Here is a 16,315-nt window from a genome sequence, read left to right as displayed (position 1 = left end):
CACATTGTTGTTGTACAGTGCAAAATGCGAATCACAAAAACAAAAGGTAAACACATATTGATTATATTTGTTGTTTTTTTCTTCTTTTTTGTTTATGTTGTGTCTTGAAAAACAAAAAATTTAAATATAAAAAATAACGATAAAACGCTTAGCTGCCAAGCGTCGTGCCATGCGCCAACGCACCGTATCGCTGTGTCGTCGCAACTCCGAAGCGTGCTCCATCATAGCTGCTGCCGATATTAACCGCTCACACATAAGTCTGAATCAGTTGCCGCTGTCACGTCGGCAAATGAGTCTCACACAATCTGAGCCGGATAGTGACAAGGAGGCGATTGGAGGGGGTGCGTACACACACATACATATAACTCACACTCATTCTCACGCATCGCCGCATAAATTTAAAAAAATCTATATGCTCACATTCATGTCGCACACCTTAATCCACCTGTTCTCTAAACCATACCGCCACACCATTCATAATCCACTAATCCCACTAGCACCTACACCCACCTTTCCTCCAAGAGCGGCATTGGTCCGCCTTAGCAGCAACAGATTTGTTGTTCCAGCAGCATAGCAAAATAAATTGATTGTTGTGTCATGCTGTTCGCTTTGAAATAAAATATAATTAAATTTCCACCTCCATAACCTAACACTTTCCCGTGCTCATCCAGTTATTACCTTTCACAAGCTGCCAATGTCATTTGTTATATTATTTATTCATCTGACAACTCCACATGTCCTCCATAACCTAACACTTTCCCGTGCTCATCCAGTTATTACCTTTCACAAGCTGCCAATGTCATTTGTTATATTATTTATTCATCTGACAACTCCTCACATGTCGTGTTGCGTGTCTTGTGGCGTGTGCTCCTATCCTTTCCTAACTTTACTCTTTCCTTCATCTTCCCCTCCTATCATCTTTCGATCATCAAAAGTTTATTTCTTTTCCTATTTATTTACATTTTTATATTTCTCTTTAATCTAAGAGTGTTTTTGAGTGAATGCAACGGAACTTTTTCTCCGTATATCTAGGTTAGTGTGTTGTTCACATAGATTTATGATAATTTATTCTGGAAAAGAATATGATATATTGCACATAATTAATGACGTCATATTAGCAATATTTTAAGAGAGAATTGAGAGTGAGCTGCAAGCAGCATTCAAAAAACAAACAAAAATAGTGTTGTGAAACCCGGTTTCAATCATAGTTAAAGCCTCTAGGATCTTTTGAAAAAAGCTTTTTTACATTGTGGAATTGCTGAAAATAATTATTTGTAATGAATTTCTTACTTAAGTACGTTCTCTATAAAAACTGAACAGGAACTTAACGTTATACTTAATTGTATCAATCTTAGAAAATTAGACCGATTGCATTTGTCGAAATAGACAGAAAGCAGAGAGATAAAACCGCAAAAATTGCCTCACCTAATTAAACAAAGCCGGGCATATTATGTTAACAAATCTAACTAGACTCATATGGGTACGTAGGCGAAACAGTTTTTGCCCTAACTTTTAATCAAATCGATCATTACATTATATAGTTTATTTAGATAGATAGATAGATAGTCTATGAAGATATTTTAAATAAATACTGCATAAAATCTCACCGACCGATTGTCGGAACTGGAAAATGCCAAACCAATGAGCTTGCTAAAAAGGGAACCCTATTTCATCAAAGTTGTAACGATTCCGCTCCGGTACTTAGCTGTTCGCTTGCGCAGTAGCGTTGGACCCTGCGTGAGTTTGGCAAGTATTAGTCAAAAACCAAAACTTGTGCATCTATGAGATCCTTCTCGCCGCCATTGTAGGTATTCTGACTGAACAGTATTCAATTAATCGTTCTCATTGCGTTTATTCATTTCACACTCTTTTTTCAACGATTGTCCATACCGTGTTACGGTTTATCATTGGTAAAATTCGTGAATGATATGACCTAGATGTAAAGGATGTTAACTAACTCACTCCATCTCATTTTACGGTTACCTAACAAAATTTCACGAGTTTTTGATGTTTTGTGTCGTTAGTGCTTCGTGGTGTGGTGTTTCTGTAACGGTTATGATGAAATTCAACAAACTAGTACTCGAGCGTTGATTATGCTTTAGGCGGATTTGGCTAAACACATATCAAGGCATTGCTTTTCATCTGTGGTGTCAATAGACATCAGGAATCAATTTTTTATTAAAGTAACTTTGACAGAACTTTAGATAACTCAACAATAAAAAGTTTGTGGCGATCTCTCGATCAGGCGTAGGACTCTCAAACCATGCATGTAGTATACAGAGAAATTTTGAAAAAGCAATAATAGAAATTTTCCATTTCGTTTTTTCAATGTTTCTATACTAATTCCCGATCAAAGAATATAAAAATAGATTGGAAAATATATGGCAAAATTAGGAATTCTTTTTAGAATCAATATTATAATTTAGGATTGTTGTGGTTAAATTTTGTAGCCCCAACTATATGCGTAAGGTTCGTTTTTGAACTGAAATTTGTACGCTGATTTGACGCGCTCCTTTTAATGAAGAAGTCGAACGACCATCAGCGCGTCGCACGTTCGGTGAATAGGCCCAAAATGAGATGAACCCCGATCCCGATTTTCACAAGATTGTGTTCAATGATGAAGCTCGCTTTTGGTTGAATAAATTGTCTGCGTTTTATTTTATCTTGAAATCAACATGTATAAAACCACACCCTTTATTATTGAAAATAGTTATCAACACTTATTCTCGCTGTAGAAGAGCACGCGCACTCAAAAACACTCATTATTTAAAGAAGTTAGTGAATTTCAAAATCCTAAAGCTAATTATACAATGTATAATTAAATAAATTGAAATTTATTTTGGTTTTTATTAGAGCTTCTAATTCATTTTTATTTTTTGCATTTGTATTTTTTATTTATTTCTATTTTTTTAATATTTTTTTAGTTTTTTATATTCTGGTTATTAATCTATTTCTTGTTTTTGCATTCATTAATGTAATTTCTTTTTATTTATTTACTTTGCTCTCTCATCTACCATTATTATTGTAAAAAATGGATTCTTTCTCTTACTCGCCACTCTATTTCTCTCTATTTCTCTCTTGCTTTTGATATTGCCTTGGTCCGTTGTGTCACCAGGAAAAGCCACGTTGCATGCGAAATCTTCTAGAAATATTCTGCTGAAGTTTCATACCGAGTACACTTCAATTACTGATGAATTGGAGAGTGTTTGCCATTTGATTGCCTCGCCGACGGTCTCATTGCCAAGTAATAAAGGTTAGTGTTTCAATATTACATAAATAATATATTTGTATGTTTGTGTGTGTACATATTGTATAAGCAAAATAGTATATTTTTCTGTAATTGGATTGGTGAGTTAATTAACCGTAAGGTAATTAAATAATATTTAATTGGTATTTCAATTATTCAAAGCTGCGTAATACTTAAATTGCTTAGAAAAAAACTTTAAAAACAATTACATTAAATAAAAATATATTTATTTTCCAATTAAAGCCAAAATAAATTTGAATTATTGTGACGATAATTAGTTGAGGTTGTATTATGGTTAGGTTATGTTAGTCTAGAAGCATGTGGGAGTTCTTTGTAATTGCAGACTGTCACCAAGTGGTGAAATGAGTCCTTCTGTAGATATAATGTACAATTTTTTTTTTAATTAGTCAAATGTTTTTTGGTTTTAAAGCTAGTTTTGAGAACTCTGATGCATTAAGGAAGCTATTGTATTACTAAGGAGTTATAACTTTGAAAGCAAGAGTGTGCCGAATATGAGCTTGCAGATTTTGTAGCGTTTGAGCTATCGAATTTCTATTTCCAATAGCAAATTTATGAACCCGTTAAAAAGGTTTCTTACATAGGTGTACCCAATGTAATCATTATTCAAAATACATGCTTTCTATATATCTTCTTATACGAGTACAATATATTCAAGGCGCTTTTCCGAAGCAATCTTCGTGAGGAAAATTCGGTTCTGAACGGTTACCGATTTTAATCAGAGTTAAGTTAATACTCGGATAGAAAAAAGTTTATTCAGTTCTACCTGTTGAAAATTTGAAGTCCAAAAAATTTAAAGGATCAAGAAATATTTCGAACTCAAGAGTTAGATTTTAAGAAAGCTTATAAATGAAATATGTTTAGGGGCGGGTTACCAACTGTCAGAAATTTTGTACAATTTTAAAGAGGGTTACAAGATGTTTATTTTTAAATGAAATACATTACCTTTTTTTTGAATTTTTTATAAGAGTTGCCACCGGTTTGGAATTTTATATACAAGTAAATTGGTCTTACAAATGAGCTATTTCAATCTGGTTTTAGAAAACCTTAATATTCCAGAAATAATTGTTTAGAAAAGTTGCCACCTCTTTAAAATTTTTTATTCAAAAAAGTTTTTAAAACATTTATCGTATCAAACAAGAGAGATAGGTTGAGAATTTTTTTGGATTTTTAATATTTCAAGGATTTAATTGTGAAATATAGCTAATATGGCAACAGTCCCGCTTGTTGTTTCTTTGAAACTATTGTTTACGACTTACTTAGTTAAGCTTGAGCAGGCTTGATTCAGCAGCCCTGTATGTATGTAAATTATTATCCTTTCAGAATTATGTTTTGTCATCACACATATATCTCTTACTCAAATTTTACTCTACTATTTTTGCGACATTAACCACAGCATCACTGGATCGTCCGACGGGTGAAATGTCCAAGGCTGAGTTTGCTGCTCTGATGGAGAAGCAGCATTTAAAGGAATGCGAGGAGAACGATTACATGATGCTCGAAGGACTGTTTCAGGCACGTGCGTCCATCGATGACACCGACACTTCCTTCGGGGTGAGTAGACAAGTACACAAGCGCACATAAATATGGCAACCTACGTGTGAAAGTATGTGGGCGTAGTAAACGCTCCAGTCTATTGTTTCTGCTTTTCCATTCAATGAAGCCATCTACATTGTTCGTTTTCAGCTGCTTAAGCACACATACATACGCACATATTTGCAGAATACCACAGTGCAAATATTTGCAAATGTCTTTTTTGTGCAACGAAAGGCAAACATTTGTGCCACATGTTGCATGCACAAACATACATATGTACAAGTATATATAGCTGAGTGTCTGTGAACTTTTTCGAACAATGGAAAGGCTAATCGACTAATTAGTAAGACATACCACCCTCCTGCTATTGGTCTATTTCCAGTTGTATGGCTAAATTTTCAAGTCCACTGATTCTTGCGTCAGCGACACTTGTGACCTGTGATTAATGGCAAAATTTTTGAAAAATGAAACATATTTTTGACACCAAATGCAGTGAAATGTTTCTAGAATCACTTGCTTTTTTTGTGGTTAGTCAGTCCCTAGTTTTCGTTATTACGAGTATACTTTGATAAGTCAAAGCGTTACTGAATGTCACGCCTAGTAACTATAAATGCAATACTGGGCTGCTGCATTGCATTTCGATACTCTCCAAAAACAATATTTGGCCGGTAAACAAAATAATAATAAGTATTCAGGAATTGACTCTTGGGTTGGATTCTTGGGTCTTTTTTTCACCCACAGTTATATATCTCGAACTCAGATAAAAACGTCAATCTAATGCTTTATTTTTTCAGACCGGTGCATCAGCCGAGTTTAGTCATCGCCATCCACTACGTCGGGAGACAGCCATCGAACTTTCGCCGTCCAAGCCGCCTTCCGGTGGTGGCGTGCTCGGCTGCGGTAACAGCAGCGACACAAGCGGAGCCGGCAGCGGAGGAGGAGGCGGCATCACACCCGGTGTATTTACGAGCTCATCTACCGGACCAGCCGGTTTTCAATTAAAGAACGAACGCCCATGGCAACGCAACTCATCAATGGAACAGCAGCAGACATATCAAACGCCAGCGGGGCCAACGCGTGCCACCAGCGAATTCCTCAATGCGCCATTCGAAAGCACCGGCAGGCTATTCAAGAAATCCAGCGAAAGCCTACAAAAGGGCTCTAGCACAGAGACCGACTATTCAGCGCATCCATATCGTTTTATTAAGCAAAGTTCAAACGACACAACCACCTCAATGACCGGTTCCTACAACATCGACACACCATCGCTAGCGGCCGAGCTCTCGCTCGACACCGTCGACGCCAACACACAAACAACGGCGCAACAAACAACAACCAGCACAACTCTGACGGAATGCAACGTCAGCAACAACGCCAGCAGCACGGCAGCAGGCAATGGCGGCAGCGCGAGCGACACCACCGCGCGTTATCAGCCGCTGCGCACCGCCTCCATGGGCGCTGGCGACCGCAAGCGCGATGGAGCAGGCAAACGCGCCAGCGACACCATTGAGTTGAGTGCCACAGCCGCAGCTGCGGCGGCGGTAATATCGCAGGTGCAGTCCGCGTTGCCGCGTGCCATGCAGCTGAAGAAGCAGTTTAGCATGGATCAGTCGAACAAAACGCAGCCGCAGCAGCTGCAATACGGCTCGCATGTACAACACCAACAACAACATCAGCAGCAGCACAATGTGTTGCCGGCCACTACGTTGGCGGCAAGCGCTACAGCGACAGCGGCCAGCGTATTGGCCGACAAGGCGAGCGCGAGCGGTGCGGCTGCTGTGCTGCCAGCGCTTGCTGTGCCAGCCAAATTGTTGTCCTCACTCAAGCCGCCCGGCGGCATCAAAACGCTCGGCATGAACATACTCAAGGAGAGCAGCTCCAGCACGGAGGAGTCGAAAGAGAGTGGCGGTGGCGGTGAACCAGCGCTCACCGGCGCGACTATGCCGCAAATAAGCACACACACGGTACAGGATGAGATCGCCAAGCTCTCGTCCAACATCAAGTCCAGCACCGAATCAGAGAAGGATCCACCGTACAATGAGACAATGTGCTGATCGGTAAAAGCCGAAATCAAACGCCTACGGTATACACATATACACATATACTACCTGTAATGCAACAAAAGCGCGCGTGCGCATTTATAGGAACTAGCTACCTTAATTAATTGTTTGTGTTTTTATTGTACATAAATATGTATGTGATTCGACGTTGTTGATTAGTGGTGTAGAGTGTTTAGCGAGCGTTTTGAAAAAAATAGTAATATATATTTATATATATATATATATGTATACATGAATTTATATATATGTTTGTAGTGCCAGCAGCATATTAAATGAAATATCTATATGTATACAATTAAGCTGACGTTGAAAACTAGGTCTAGTAGCAAATTATGTATGTATTTGAGACCCTTTAAAGCATGTTTATAAACATTTTCTTTTTTAAATAATATATAGTATATGGTATATATGCATATATCTATGAAGTTTTAAAATGTTTATACATGTAAGTTAGACGCGTGTGTGTGATTGCTCAACTGCATTAAAAAGAAAAATCGCCGAAAATTTCGAAGAGAGAGAGAGTTATAACGCTTGTCAGTTTTAGCAGTGCATACTTAAAGGCGCCGTTATATTTTAATACGCTTGGCTAAAATTTGGTTTTTTTTTATTAAATTTTATAGTTGTTTATATTATATTTTCGGCAAATATTATGTAAAGCTAAATTATGCAGCCCAAACAACTATTTTGCCATTTACCGTTAAATATCTAACTGTATTTATTACTATTTGCAATTCGCTTTTGCTCTTACTACACCAAAAAAAAAAAAAAACGAAAACCGTTAAATTTGTCGTAGTCTTAAGTGCTGCCAATCGCATTGTTATTGTATTGCCAAAACTTAGTTTTAATTAAAATAGTTATATTTATATAAATATATATGTACGAGAATATGTATGCCACTGCGATTGTAAGAAATGTATTAAAAAATCGCATGCTCAAAAATCTTTTTATTTCGCTATTTTTATTGTTACTATATTATTTGAATAAGCAGCCGAAAATTATGTAAAACAGATCTCTAGCTTCCTACACAAATAAATACTTACATACAGCAACAACAAAAAAAAAAAAGCAGACATGTTGCGAGTATATCAAAAACATAAAAATAATTTATAAATGATGTCGTCAGTTACTTATGTAAGCAAAGCAAGAAAGCAAATAAAATTTTATTTTTAATTACACACAAATTTAGCTGTGAAACGGTGCAAAGTTGCCACCTACACATAAAAAATAAGTTATTGTATTTGCTTTTCCTTAAGTACTTGGCTTTGTTGCAGCACAAAACCAATATTTTCGGCACACATTTTTATTGTACTTATACTCATGATTTTATTGCATTTTTCTTTAAATTTTCGCGCAAATTTTTAATAAACGCCTGTATTAAGCGCTATGAAATTTTATTGCATTGTTTCTTTTATTTAAATACCTTATAGGCTTACATGTTTTGTGTTCATTTGTTTGGAAAGATAATACTTTTTTATAATATTCACTACTAACAGAGAAATTTTGCAATTTACTGTGTGTTAGTTAGTTAAGTGTGTGAGGGTAAGCTGTTTAACACAAAAAGGTAATAAGAACCAGGTAGTTAGACTATACTAGAAACGAATGCTAAGAATTGCAGAATTTGAAGATTTTTGTGTGGTTCATCAATCTAATAACACTATTATGTAAGGCGACTAGTCATTGGTACTATCATTATTTTGTGCCTCGTATGGCTACTAATTCTAGTATTCTCGAAAATGCCAATAACATCTCTGAGTTTAAGTTTTTGAGCAGCATTATTAAAAGTATTGCTTTATTACTAAAATAATTGATTAAATTATCAATAGATTAAAGACTTATTCATGGCAAAAAAAAAAAACAATTTAATTATGAAAAGAGTAATATTATATTTTGAAAAATAGTTTTTCATAACGTGCTGAAAAAGCAGTGATTTTTTTTAGATCAATTTTCAAAAAATATTTAATGTGAAATATGTAAAATAATTGCTATATATTTATAATCTGAACCAAAATGTTCGGCGACTGTAGCGATGCTTTTGCCAAAAATTCTTTTCAGATTTTTTGTCAAAACAAAAAGTTTCTCTATAAGGAAGTGAGTTTGGTTAATGACAAGCTTCGGGTAAAAATTTTGTTCAAATTAAAAAGTTTTCTATACAATAACTTGATTTTGATTGGACAATTTGTATGACAGCTATTGACTCTAGTTGTCCGATGTCGGCGGTTCCAACAAATAAGTAGCTGCTTGGTGAGAAATGGACGTGGGTACAATTTAAAATTGATATCTCAAAAACTGATTGACTAGTTCGCGTACATACAGACAGGCGGACCTTATAGGTTATATAAATATTCAAAGATATTCTACGTATCCATACTCCAAAACACGTAATATATTGTAGACTATGGGTCTTGAGCAGTTTCCTGAGTTTGTAATTTTTTGTGTTATATGAAAAGAGATTGTAGTTATACACAATTAAAAAACAGCGACTAGCTACTCATTTGCCTATAATCAGTAGCCCGTTGCCATACGCGGCACAAATTTTGATATATGGTTGCCCAGCGGCTACTATATTTGCGCTAGTTATCATACATAATAGCATAATACGAAGAGTTGATATATATAGAACCATACTAGTACTGGTAGTTTTAATATAATATAAGGAGGTCTCCATAGCAAACTCGTAATATTTTGTTTTAGTAAAAACTTATTGGTATGTTTAACTAATTTTTGTAATATAAATACACTTATATTCTTTACATTCTAAAGACTTTATTCGAAAAAGAGACTTCTAAAACGAAAGTTTATGCACGATAAAAATTGTGCACCAATAACGTTATAAAACTTATATTTACTATTCAATTTCAAATATATACAAGTTATAGTTTACATATAGGTTTATACGAATTAAAAAAAAAACATATTCAGTTTGTTTTTTTATAAGCAAATAATCGCAATTTTGGCTTAACATCCTTCATAACCGCTTGTACAGAATCTTAACTGAAGTCTTTGGTTACGTTTCGCCATTTATTTTTAAATTGCCTTGCATATTTTTCAGCTTGTTTGGGTCTTTAAAAGTTTTTTTTTAATAATGGCCCAGTAAGTCTCATTTGCCTGAGCTCTCGTCAATTCGTAAGATTCGGCTTTTTAGGAACAACAGCCACTCTTTTGCTTTGGTACCACTTTAAAGCAATTTTTCTGTAATGACATGTCGCGAGATCAGCCTAAAGAGTACTGGGGCCTTATGAAGCCTAATTTAAGTAACATAAATTTCTTAATTTATACTTCCATAGGCAATAAATGGTTGCCTTTTGAAGCCGCACTGACAAATGACCGCCAAACAAACTATTTTTTTGGAAAACTTTTTAGTTGTATTTAAAACCGTTAGTTCGCTTATGAAAAATTTGTTGTGGTGGTTTATTTTTTAGAGTCGAAATGTTTGAAGGTCAGCAGAAAAATCGTTATAGAAATAGTAAAAATAGAGTTAGAGAATTTCCCTTTGAGAATATGATTTGTTGGAGTAAATAAAGCAAATTTTAAAATAAATAAAAACACAAAACATAACATTAAAATATAAAAGCAAGGATTAACTCTAAATATAGCTTTCTTGAGCTATAGACTCAAAACTAAGACCACACGAATACTCGCATATTTGAAAATACCTAAAAAATAACAAAACTATTATAACTACAATAACTCGAACATTTATATTTTTAATGAGATTTAGTAAAAAAGAGTTCATACGGAGCAAATTTTGTTAATTTTTTAACTTGATAATTAAATCCAATTCACACCTTCTACTTTTAGCAGCGCTCCACGACGACGCAAACACACTATCATATCAAGTGAAATTCACCAAAACAAAAGTACACAAACTAACTGTTATGTAATTGATAATTATTAGCGATTAAGCAGCCAATGTCTATGCGCAAAAAGCATGAAAACTGTTTTTAAAAGCAGCACCGTTGTTAGCAATATGTAAATATATGCGTGCAATTCAATGTACGAGTATGTACGCATGTATTATAAGGTATTATATGTACATTTATGGTAATATGAAAGTAATTTTGACAATACAATTGATTATTGATTTTTACAATGGCATATATATGCGTGTGTGCAAAATGTTGAAAATATATTTGAACAAATATAAATTCAAATCAAAATCAAAATATTTGAAATATTTTAAAATAAGTTAGTTATAAGAAAATTTTAATATAAATGTTATAATAATAAACGCATTGTCCTTACAGAGAAATAAAGAGCTATCTCTTGTATATAGTAGATCTTTAATTGCTTGATTTTAAGAGTTTAGTATGTATAGCGAAATAAATAAATTTATGTGCTTCTTATCGTCTAAGTAGCTATATAAATGTCTATATTTAAATTAGTAAGGTTATTATTATGTTTTTCGATTTTTAATATTTTCTTATATATCCTTTGTGATTTTTTTATTCTTGTTATAATACCAAAACATATTTGTGCAAGTTAAAAAGCAAGTTTTAATGCAGGAAAACAAAATTTTACCAACAAATTCTAGAAATATTATTTTCGGTTGAAATACAAAAACTTACGACAGCTCAGTACATATAACTAAAATATACTTTGTTATACAGCACTGCTACACACGAGGCCAATATATCTATACAAGCGATTTCCAACTTTTCGATAGCATTTTTGTAGTAAACTCAAAATAGGTACCACTCGTACACACTGACTAATCACTAGTCACTTAATTTCGTTTCAGCGAGCATTAACTTAATGGCTTAGAACAGAAAAAGTCGGTGGGACTTAGATTGCGAGAATTTGGTGGATGACAGTGCGGAATTTACATCGTATTTAAAGTTCTTACGGCAACCACTTTGCATAGAGTTTTTAAATACTCAAATTTGCATTAACCAATTGTAAATCACATTCCTATTAGCTACCTGTATCAACGATTTTTGACGATTTTATTCGTAACAACCTCTTTGGGCATCCGCTGGGTTCCAGGTCTTTGTTGTTCGTGTAATCTGTACGTAATTTAGCAATCACTAACGAGCAATTGCTCCAACTCGTACAGAGTTTGAATAAGACTTATTAACCCACTGACTGGTATCAGCAGCATTTTTTCCATTAAACCAGCTTTTTATCAAATCCAAAATTCGTCTAAAATGTACGTTAAGTTTACCTAAAAACATATGAATCATATAAGCGGTCTTCGATTGGTTATTTCTCTGCTCTCCTGTCACACATGTATGTATGAAAGCAAAAACAAAGTTATCGAGTTGAATTTAAGCAGCAGAGTATGCGGATACCTTAATGAATTGTTATAACTTCTATCTTCAATGCTGCCAAGTTTTGTTATACTCTCGCAACCTGTTGCTACAGAGTATAATAGTTTTGTTCACCTAACGGTTGTTTGTATCACCTAAAACTAATCGAGTTAGATATAGGGTTATATATATATAAATGATCAGGATGAAGAGACGAGTTGAAATCCGGGTGACTGTCTGTCCGTCCGTCCGTCTGTCCGTCTGTCCGTCCGTCTGTCCGTCTGTCCGTCCGTCCGTGCAGCTCTAACTTGAGTAAAAATTGAGATATCTTTATGAAACTTGGTAGACATGTTTCATGGTACCGTGAGACGGTTGGTATTGCAGATGGGCGTAATCGGACCACTGCCACGCCCACAAAACGCCATTAATCAAAAACAAATAACTTGCCATAACTAAGCTACGCAATAAGATACAAGACTGTTATTTGGTACACAGGATCACATTAGGGAGGGGCATCTGCAGTTAAAACTTTTTTTTAAAAAGTGGGCGTGGTCCCGCCTCTAATAGGTTTAATGTGCATATCTCCTAAACCGCTAATGCTATAATAACAAAATTCACTGGAAGCAAATGTTTTTAGCACTTCTATTGACGGTGTGAAAATAGTTGAAATCGGGTGGCAACTCCGCCCACTCCCCATATAACGGTACTGTTAAAAACTACTAAAAGCGCGATAAATCAAGCACTAAACACGCCAGAGACATTAAATTTTATCTCTGAGATGGTATAAGATGACTTTATAGGAACCGCGTTCAAAATTAGACAGTGGGCGTGGCACAGCCCACTTTAAGGTGAACACCCATATCTTGAGATCTGCTTAACCGATTTCAACCAAATTCGGTGCATAACGTTCTTTTCATGTTTCTATGTCACAGTGCGAAAATGGGCGAAATCGGACTACAACCACGCCTACTTTCCATATAACACCATTTTAAATTCCATCTGATTATTTCACTTTCCACTATGCAAATCAGGCAACAATGACTGTATCGGGATAAAACTTTGCGTGAATAATGCGATTAAAGTATGCCACCTTGTGGCCAAAAATTGTCTAAATCAAACCAAAACTGTTTAAGCCCCTAAGTACTAAATATGTGGACCCCAGTGCCTATAGTTGACCTTCTACCGAAAATATCAGCCAATCCACAAAGAAATCTCAAACGAGTATACTATTTGACTTTGCGAGAGTATAAAATGTTCGGTTACATCCGAACTTAGCCCTTCCTTACTTGTTTTGAATATTTTTTCTCACTATTACTATTGAGAATGATTCAAATAGTATATGAAATTACCAATTTTATTTATAAACATAAATCAATCATAATAATTTATTGAAAAGCAAAATAAGTGATTGCAGCAACGTTTTTTAACGTGAAAAAAAGAGTTACTCCACTAAGAAAAAATCACAGCACCATTGCGCATGCGTTAGAAGATATAATATGTTAGCGCAGGGTTGCACCACAAGTGCTGCCCGTTTGTTTGAGCAACTGATATATTTTGTTCGATCGCTGCAGAGTAACGTTTGGAGAATAGAATATAGCTATAACTACCTTCTTTGTTTGGTTTTTATATTGAAGCTGCTCTTAAAAATATTCCTCATTATACATCTTAAAATAAAGCATTCTCGAGCTGTCGTTGATAGGCCAATAATTGAAAAAAAACGCTGAGGAAATTACAAATTCAAAGAATCAAGGCTCGTTGAACAGGTGGAATTACTAGAACAAAAACTACAATCCAAAATATATTTAGTTATGCTTTAAGTAATTGAAATAAAAAAATTACCTTCCAAAGCAAAAATACTTAATCAAATATTAAAATTGAATGATTATGAGGATAATTAAGAATTCAATATATTATCAATTAGACGGCTCACTGACACTTCCACGTCAGTGTGCCTTAAGAAGAGTTCTTCTCTATTCGCTCTCCACTCGCCGAAGCCAATGTCAAGCCCCGAACATACATATACAATTAAGAGTTTGTAAACGCCTATAATTGACTCGTAACGCAAATAGAGTGAAAAGTATAATGTTTGAAAAGCTTCGAATACTCTCCTGGTCCATAACTCCACCCCTTTATACTATAAAATTGCATTTCCGATTAATTTCGGACATTATCGATGGATGCCAATAAAATTTTCTCACCAAGATTTGTCAGAACCGTCGTTATCAGACCACTATAGCCTATAGCTGCCATACAAACTGAGAAATCAAAATAAAGTCTGTATATGGTAAATTTTTTTATTTGACAATAATCAGTGGACCCCTATGTCATATAGCTGTCATACAAACTGACTTATCAAAATCTTTTCATACTCTTTTATGCCATAAAAGAATGCACTTGTGAAGGGTATTATAGCCTCGATGCAGCCGAAGTTAGCGTTTTTCTTGTATTATTTCATTCGAAAAATTTTTAATTTTTTCACTTGGTGGCAATATGTCAAAATATTTCATAAGTTATAATTATTTTTTCTTATTAACTTCATAAACTCTCTTTTATATCGTAAAACTAATAATTAAGATATCAAAAAGAAAATAAACTTAACTCTTTTCTCTACTCAACTGTCTTATACAAGTATATGTGGCTATGCAACAGACATAAGTATTTTGCCCGACAATGTATATACCTACATAACATATGACTTATTATATAAACATACACATGTACCTAGAGAAAAGTATCTAACTAAGTAACTATTTTATTTAAAATTTAATTCTCGACATATTCATAATTGCACATATCCTCGAAGTCAGCGTACATATGGATGTGTACCTAATAATATGTCTGTATGTGTGCCTATACATATTTACCAATGTATGAGTGTCACAGCAAAGCAAAAGGAAAGCTTACGTACATATAGACAAACAAATTGAATGAACTTTTAATTATGCACACATACAAACATAGTTTGAAAACAATATAACTGTAAAATGTATAAGTGTAGAGCCAAAGAAATACATATGTATGTATGTTATATTTGCCTAAAAATGTGAAAATGCTGTTAAATAAAATGCCGTTACAGATATATATTATATATATACATACTTGTATACACATATACACTTAAATAGTTAGGTAAAATAAAATTTTACATTTGTCAACGACACAAACCGGAAACGACAGAACAAAAGCAAAAACAAACAAACAACAAAGATTTGCATACAAAAGTCCAAGAGGAAGAGCTCTCCTTATTTTCTCTATATTTGAAAACAACAACAATAGTGTCACTTCGTTTTTATTGCAAATACGAATAGGCTATTAGGAATACACCAGCGACTAAACTTGCATGTTCGTATGTGTAATTATGTAAATGTATGCGTGTTACTAAGAAATCTGTAAAAAGTAAAGATTGTAAAAAAAAGCTAGGAAAATAAAGTAAGAATGAATAAATGTGTTTGGTTTTAAAGAATTCGAAGTTAAATATTTCATCATATTTATTGTAAGTTAAGTTCCCGTTTCTTCCCAAAATCACGGATTTTCAAAATCCTATAGAGCTGAATCTAAATCCGGTCCCCAATACTGCCTTCCCCTCCAGAGAAGAGCGGGAAAAGGGCGAAGCGGACAAGGAGCTAGGGATAGGCATAACTAACGGGTGATCCAAATAGAGGTTTTTTCAATAGTTTTTTTGATAGATCACGCGTGAGTCGTATCAAGCTGTCAAGTCATTTTTGTTCAGTATTGTTTGGCATTTCGTCGTGCTAAAGACTTACGCCTGAACGACGTTTACAAATCGTTCAACTTTATTACGAAAATTCACGGTCTATAAATATTGCGTTTTGCGCGCTTCACTCAACTTATGGTCAACATAATCGACCAATGGATATGTAAACAAGCAAAATTGCCGCGTTTGAGAGGAAGAGCAACCTGAAGAGAGAGCTGCCATGTCATCCAGAAAAAAACAACGGTTTGGTGTGGTTTGTGGGCCGGTGGAATCATCGAACATTCCCCATTAAATTTGAAATTTCTGTGTTTTTTCTTTAAAAAGTACCAAAATCGCCTTTCGACTTCCAGATTACTGCAGTGTCTTCCCAGCTATGTCTTCTTCTAGGTATGGAAGGCTCGTTTTGCATTAATTCGAAACATCAAAGCAAAATCCGTTTCCAATGGGCTTTTCTGAAGCAGTTTAGGCTCTACTACAATGATTTATTAAATAT

General features: G+C 34.7%; 1 protein-coding gene across 12 annotated transcripts in view; it reads left to right on the top strand.

Moving 5' to 3' along the window:
* Trpm (transient receptor potential cation channel, subfamily M) overlaps window positions 1–8,255 on the top strand; it is a 240,780-nt gene extending 232,525 nt beyond the window's left edge. For 11 of the 12 annotated variants that reach the window (XM_070108438.1, XM_070108439.1, XM_070108437.1 and 8 more), the window contains 4 exons: window positions 153–341; window positions 3,116–3,253; window positions 4,662–4,819; window positions 5,596–8,255. In XM_070108438.1, the coding sequence (XP_069964539.1) occupies window positions 153–341; window positions 3,116–3,253; window positions 4,662–4,819; window positions 5,596–6,855 (1,745 nt within the window). In that variant the 3' untranslated portion in view covers window positions 6,856–8,255. The remainder of the gene's footprint in view (window positions 1–152; window positions 342–3,115; window positions 3,254–4,661; window positions 4,820–5,595) is intronic. The other variant, XM_036362717.2, reaches the window with a different exon arrangement.
* Window positions 8,256–16,315: the final 8,060 nt, after the last annotated feature.

The sequence above is a fragment of the Bactrocera oleae genome, chromosome 4, assembly GCF_042242935.1.
Source record: "Bactrocera oleae isolate idBacOlea1 chromosome 4, idBacOlea1, whole genome shotgun sequence".
NCBI lineage: Eukaryota > Metazoa > Arthropoda > Insecta > Diptera > Tephritidae > Bactrocera > Bactrocera oleae.
Note: the sequence above shows the minus strand (reverse complement) of the source record. Positions and strands in the feature narration are given on the sequence as shown.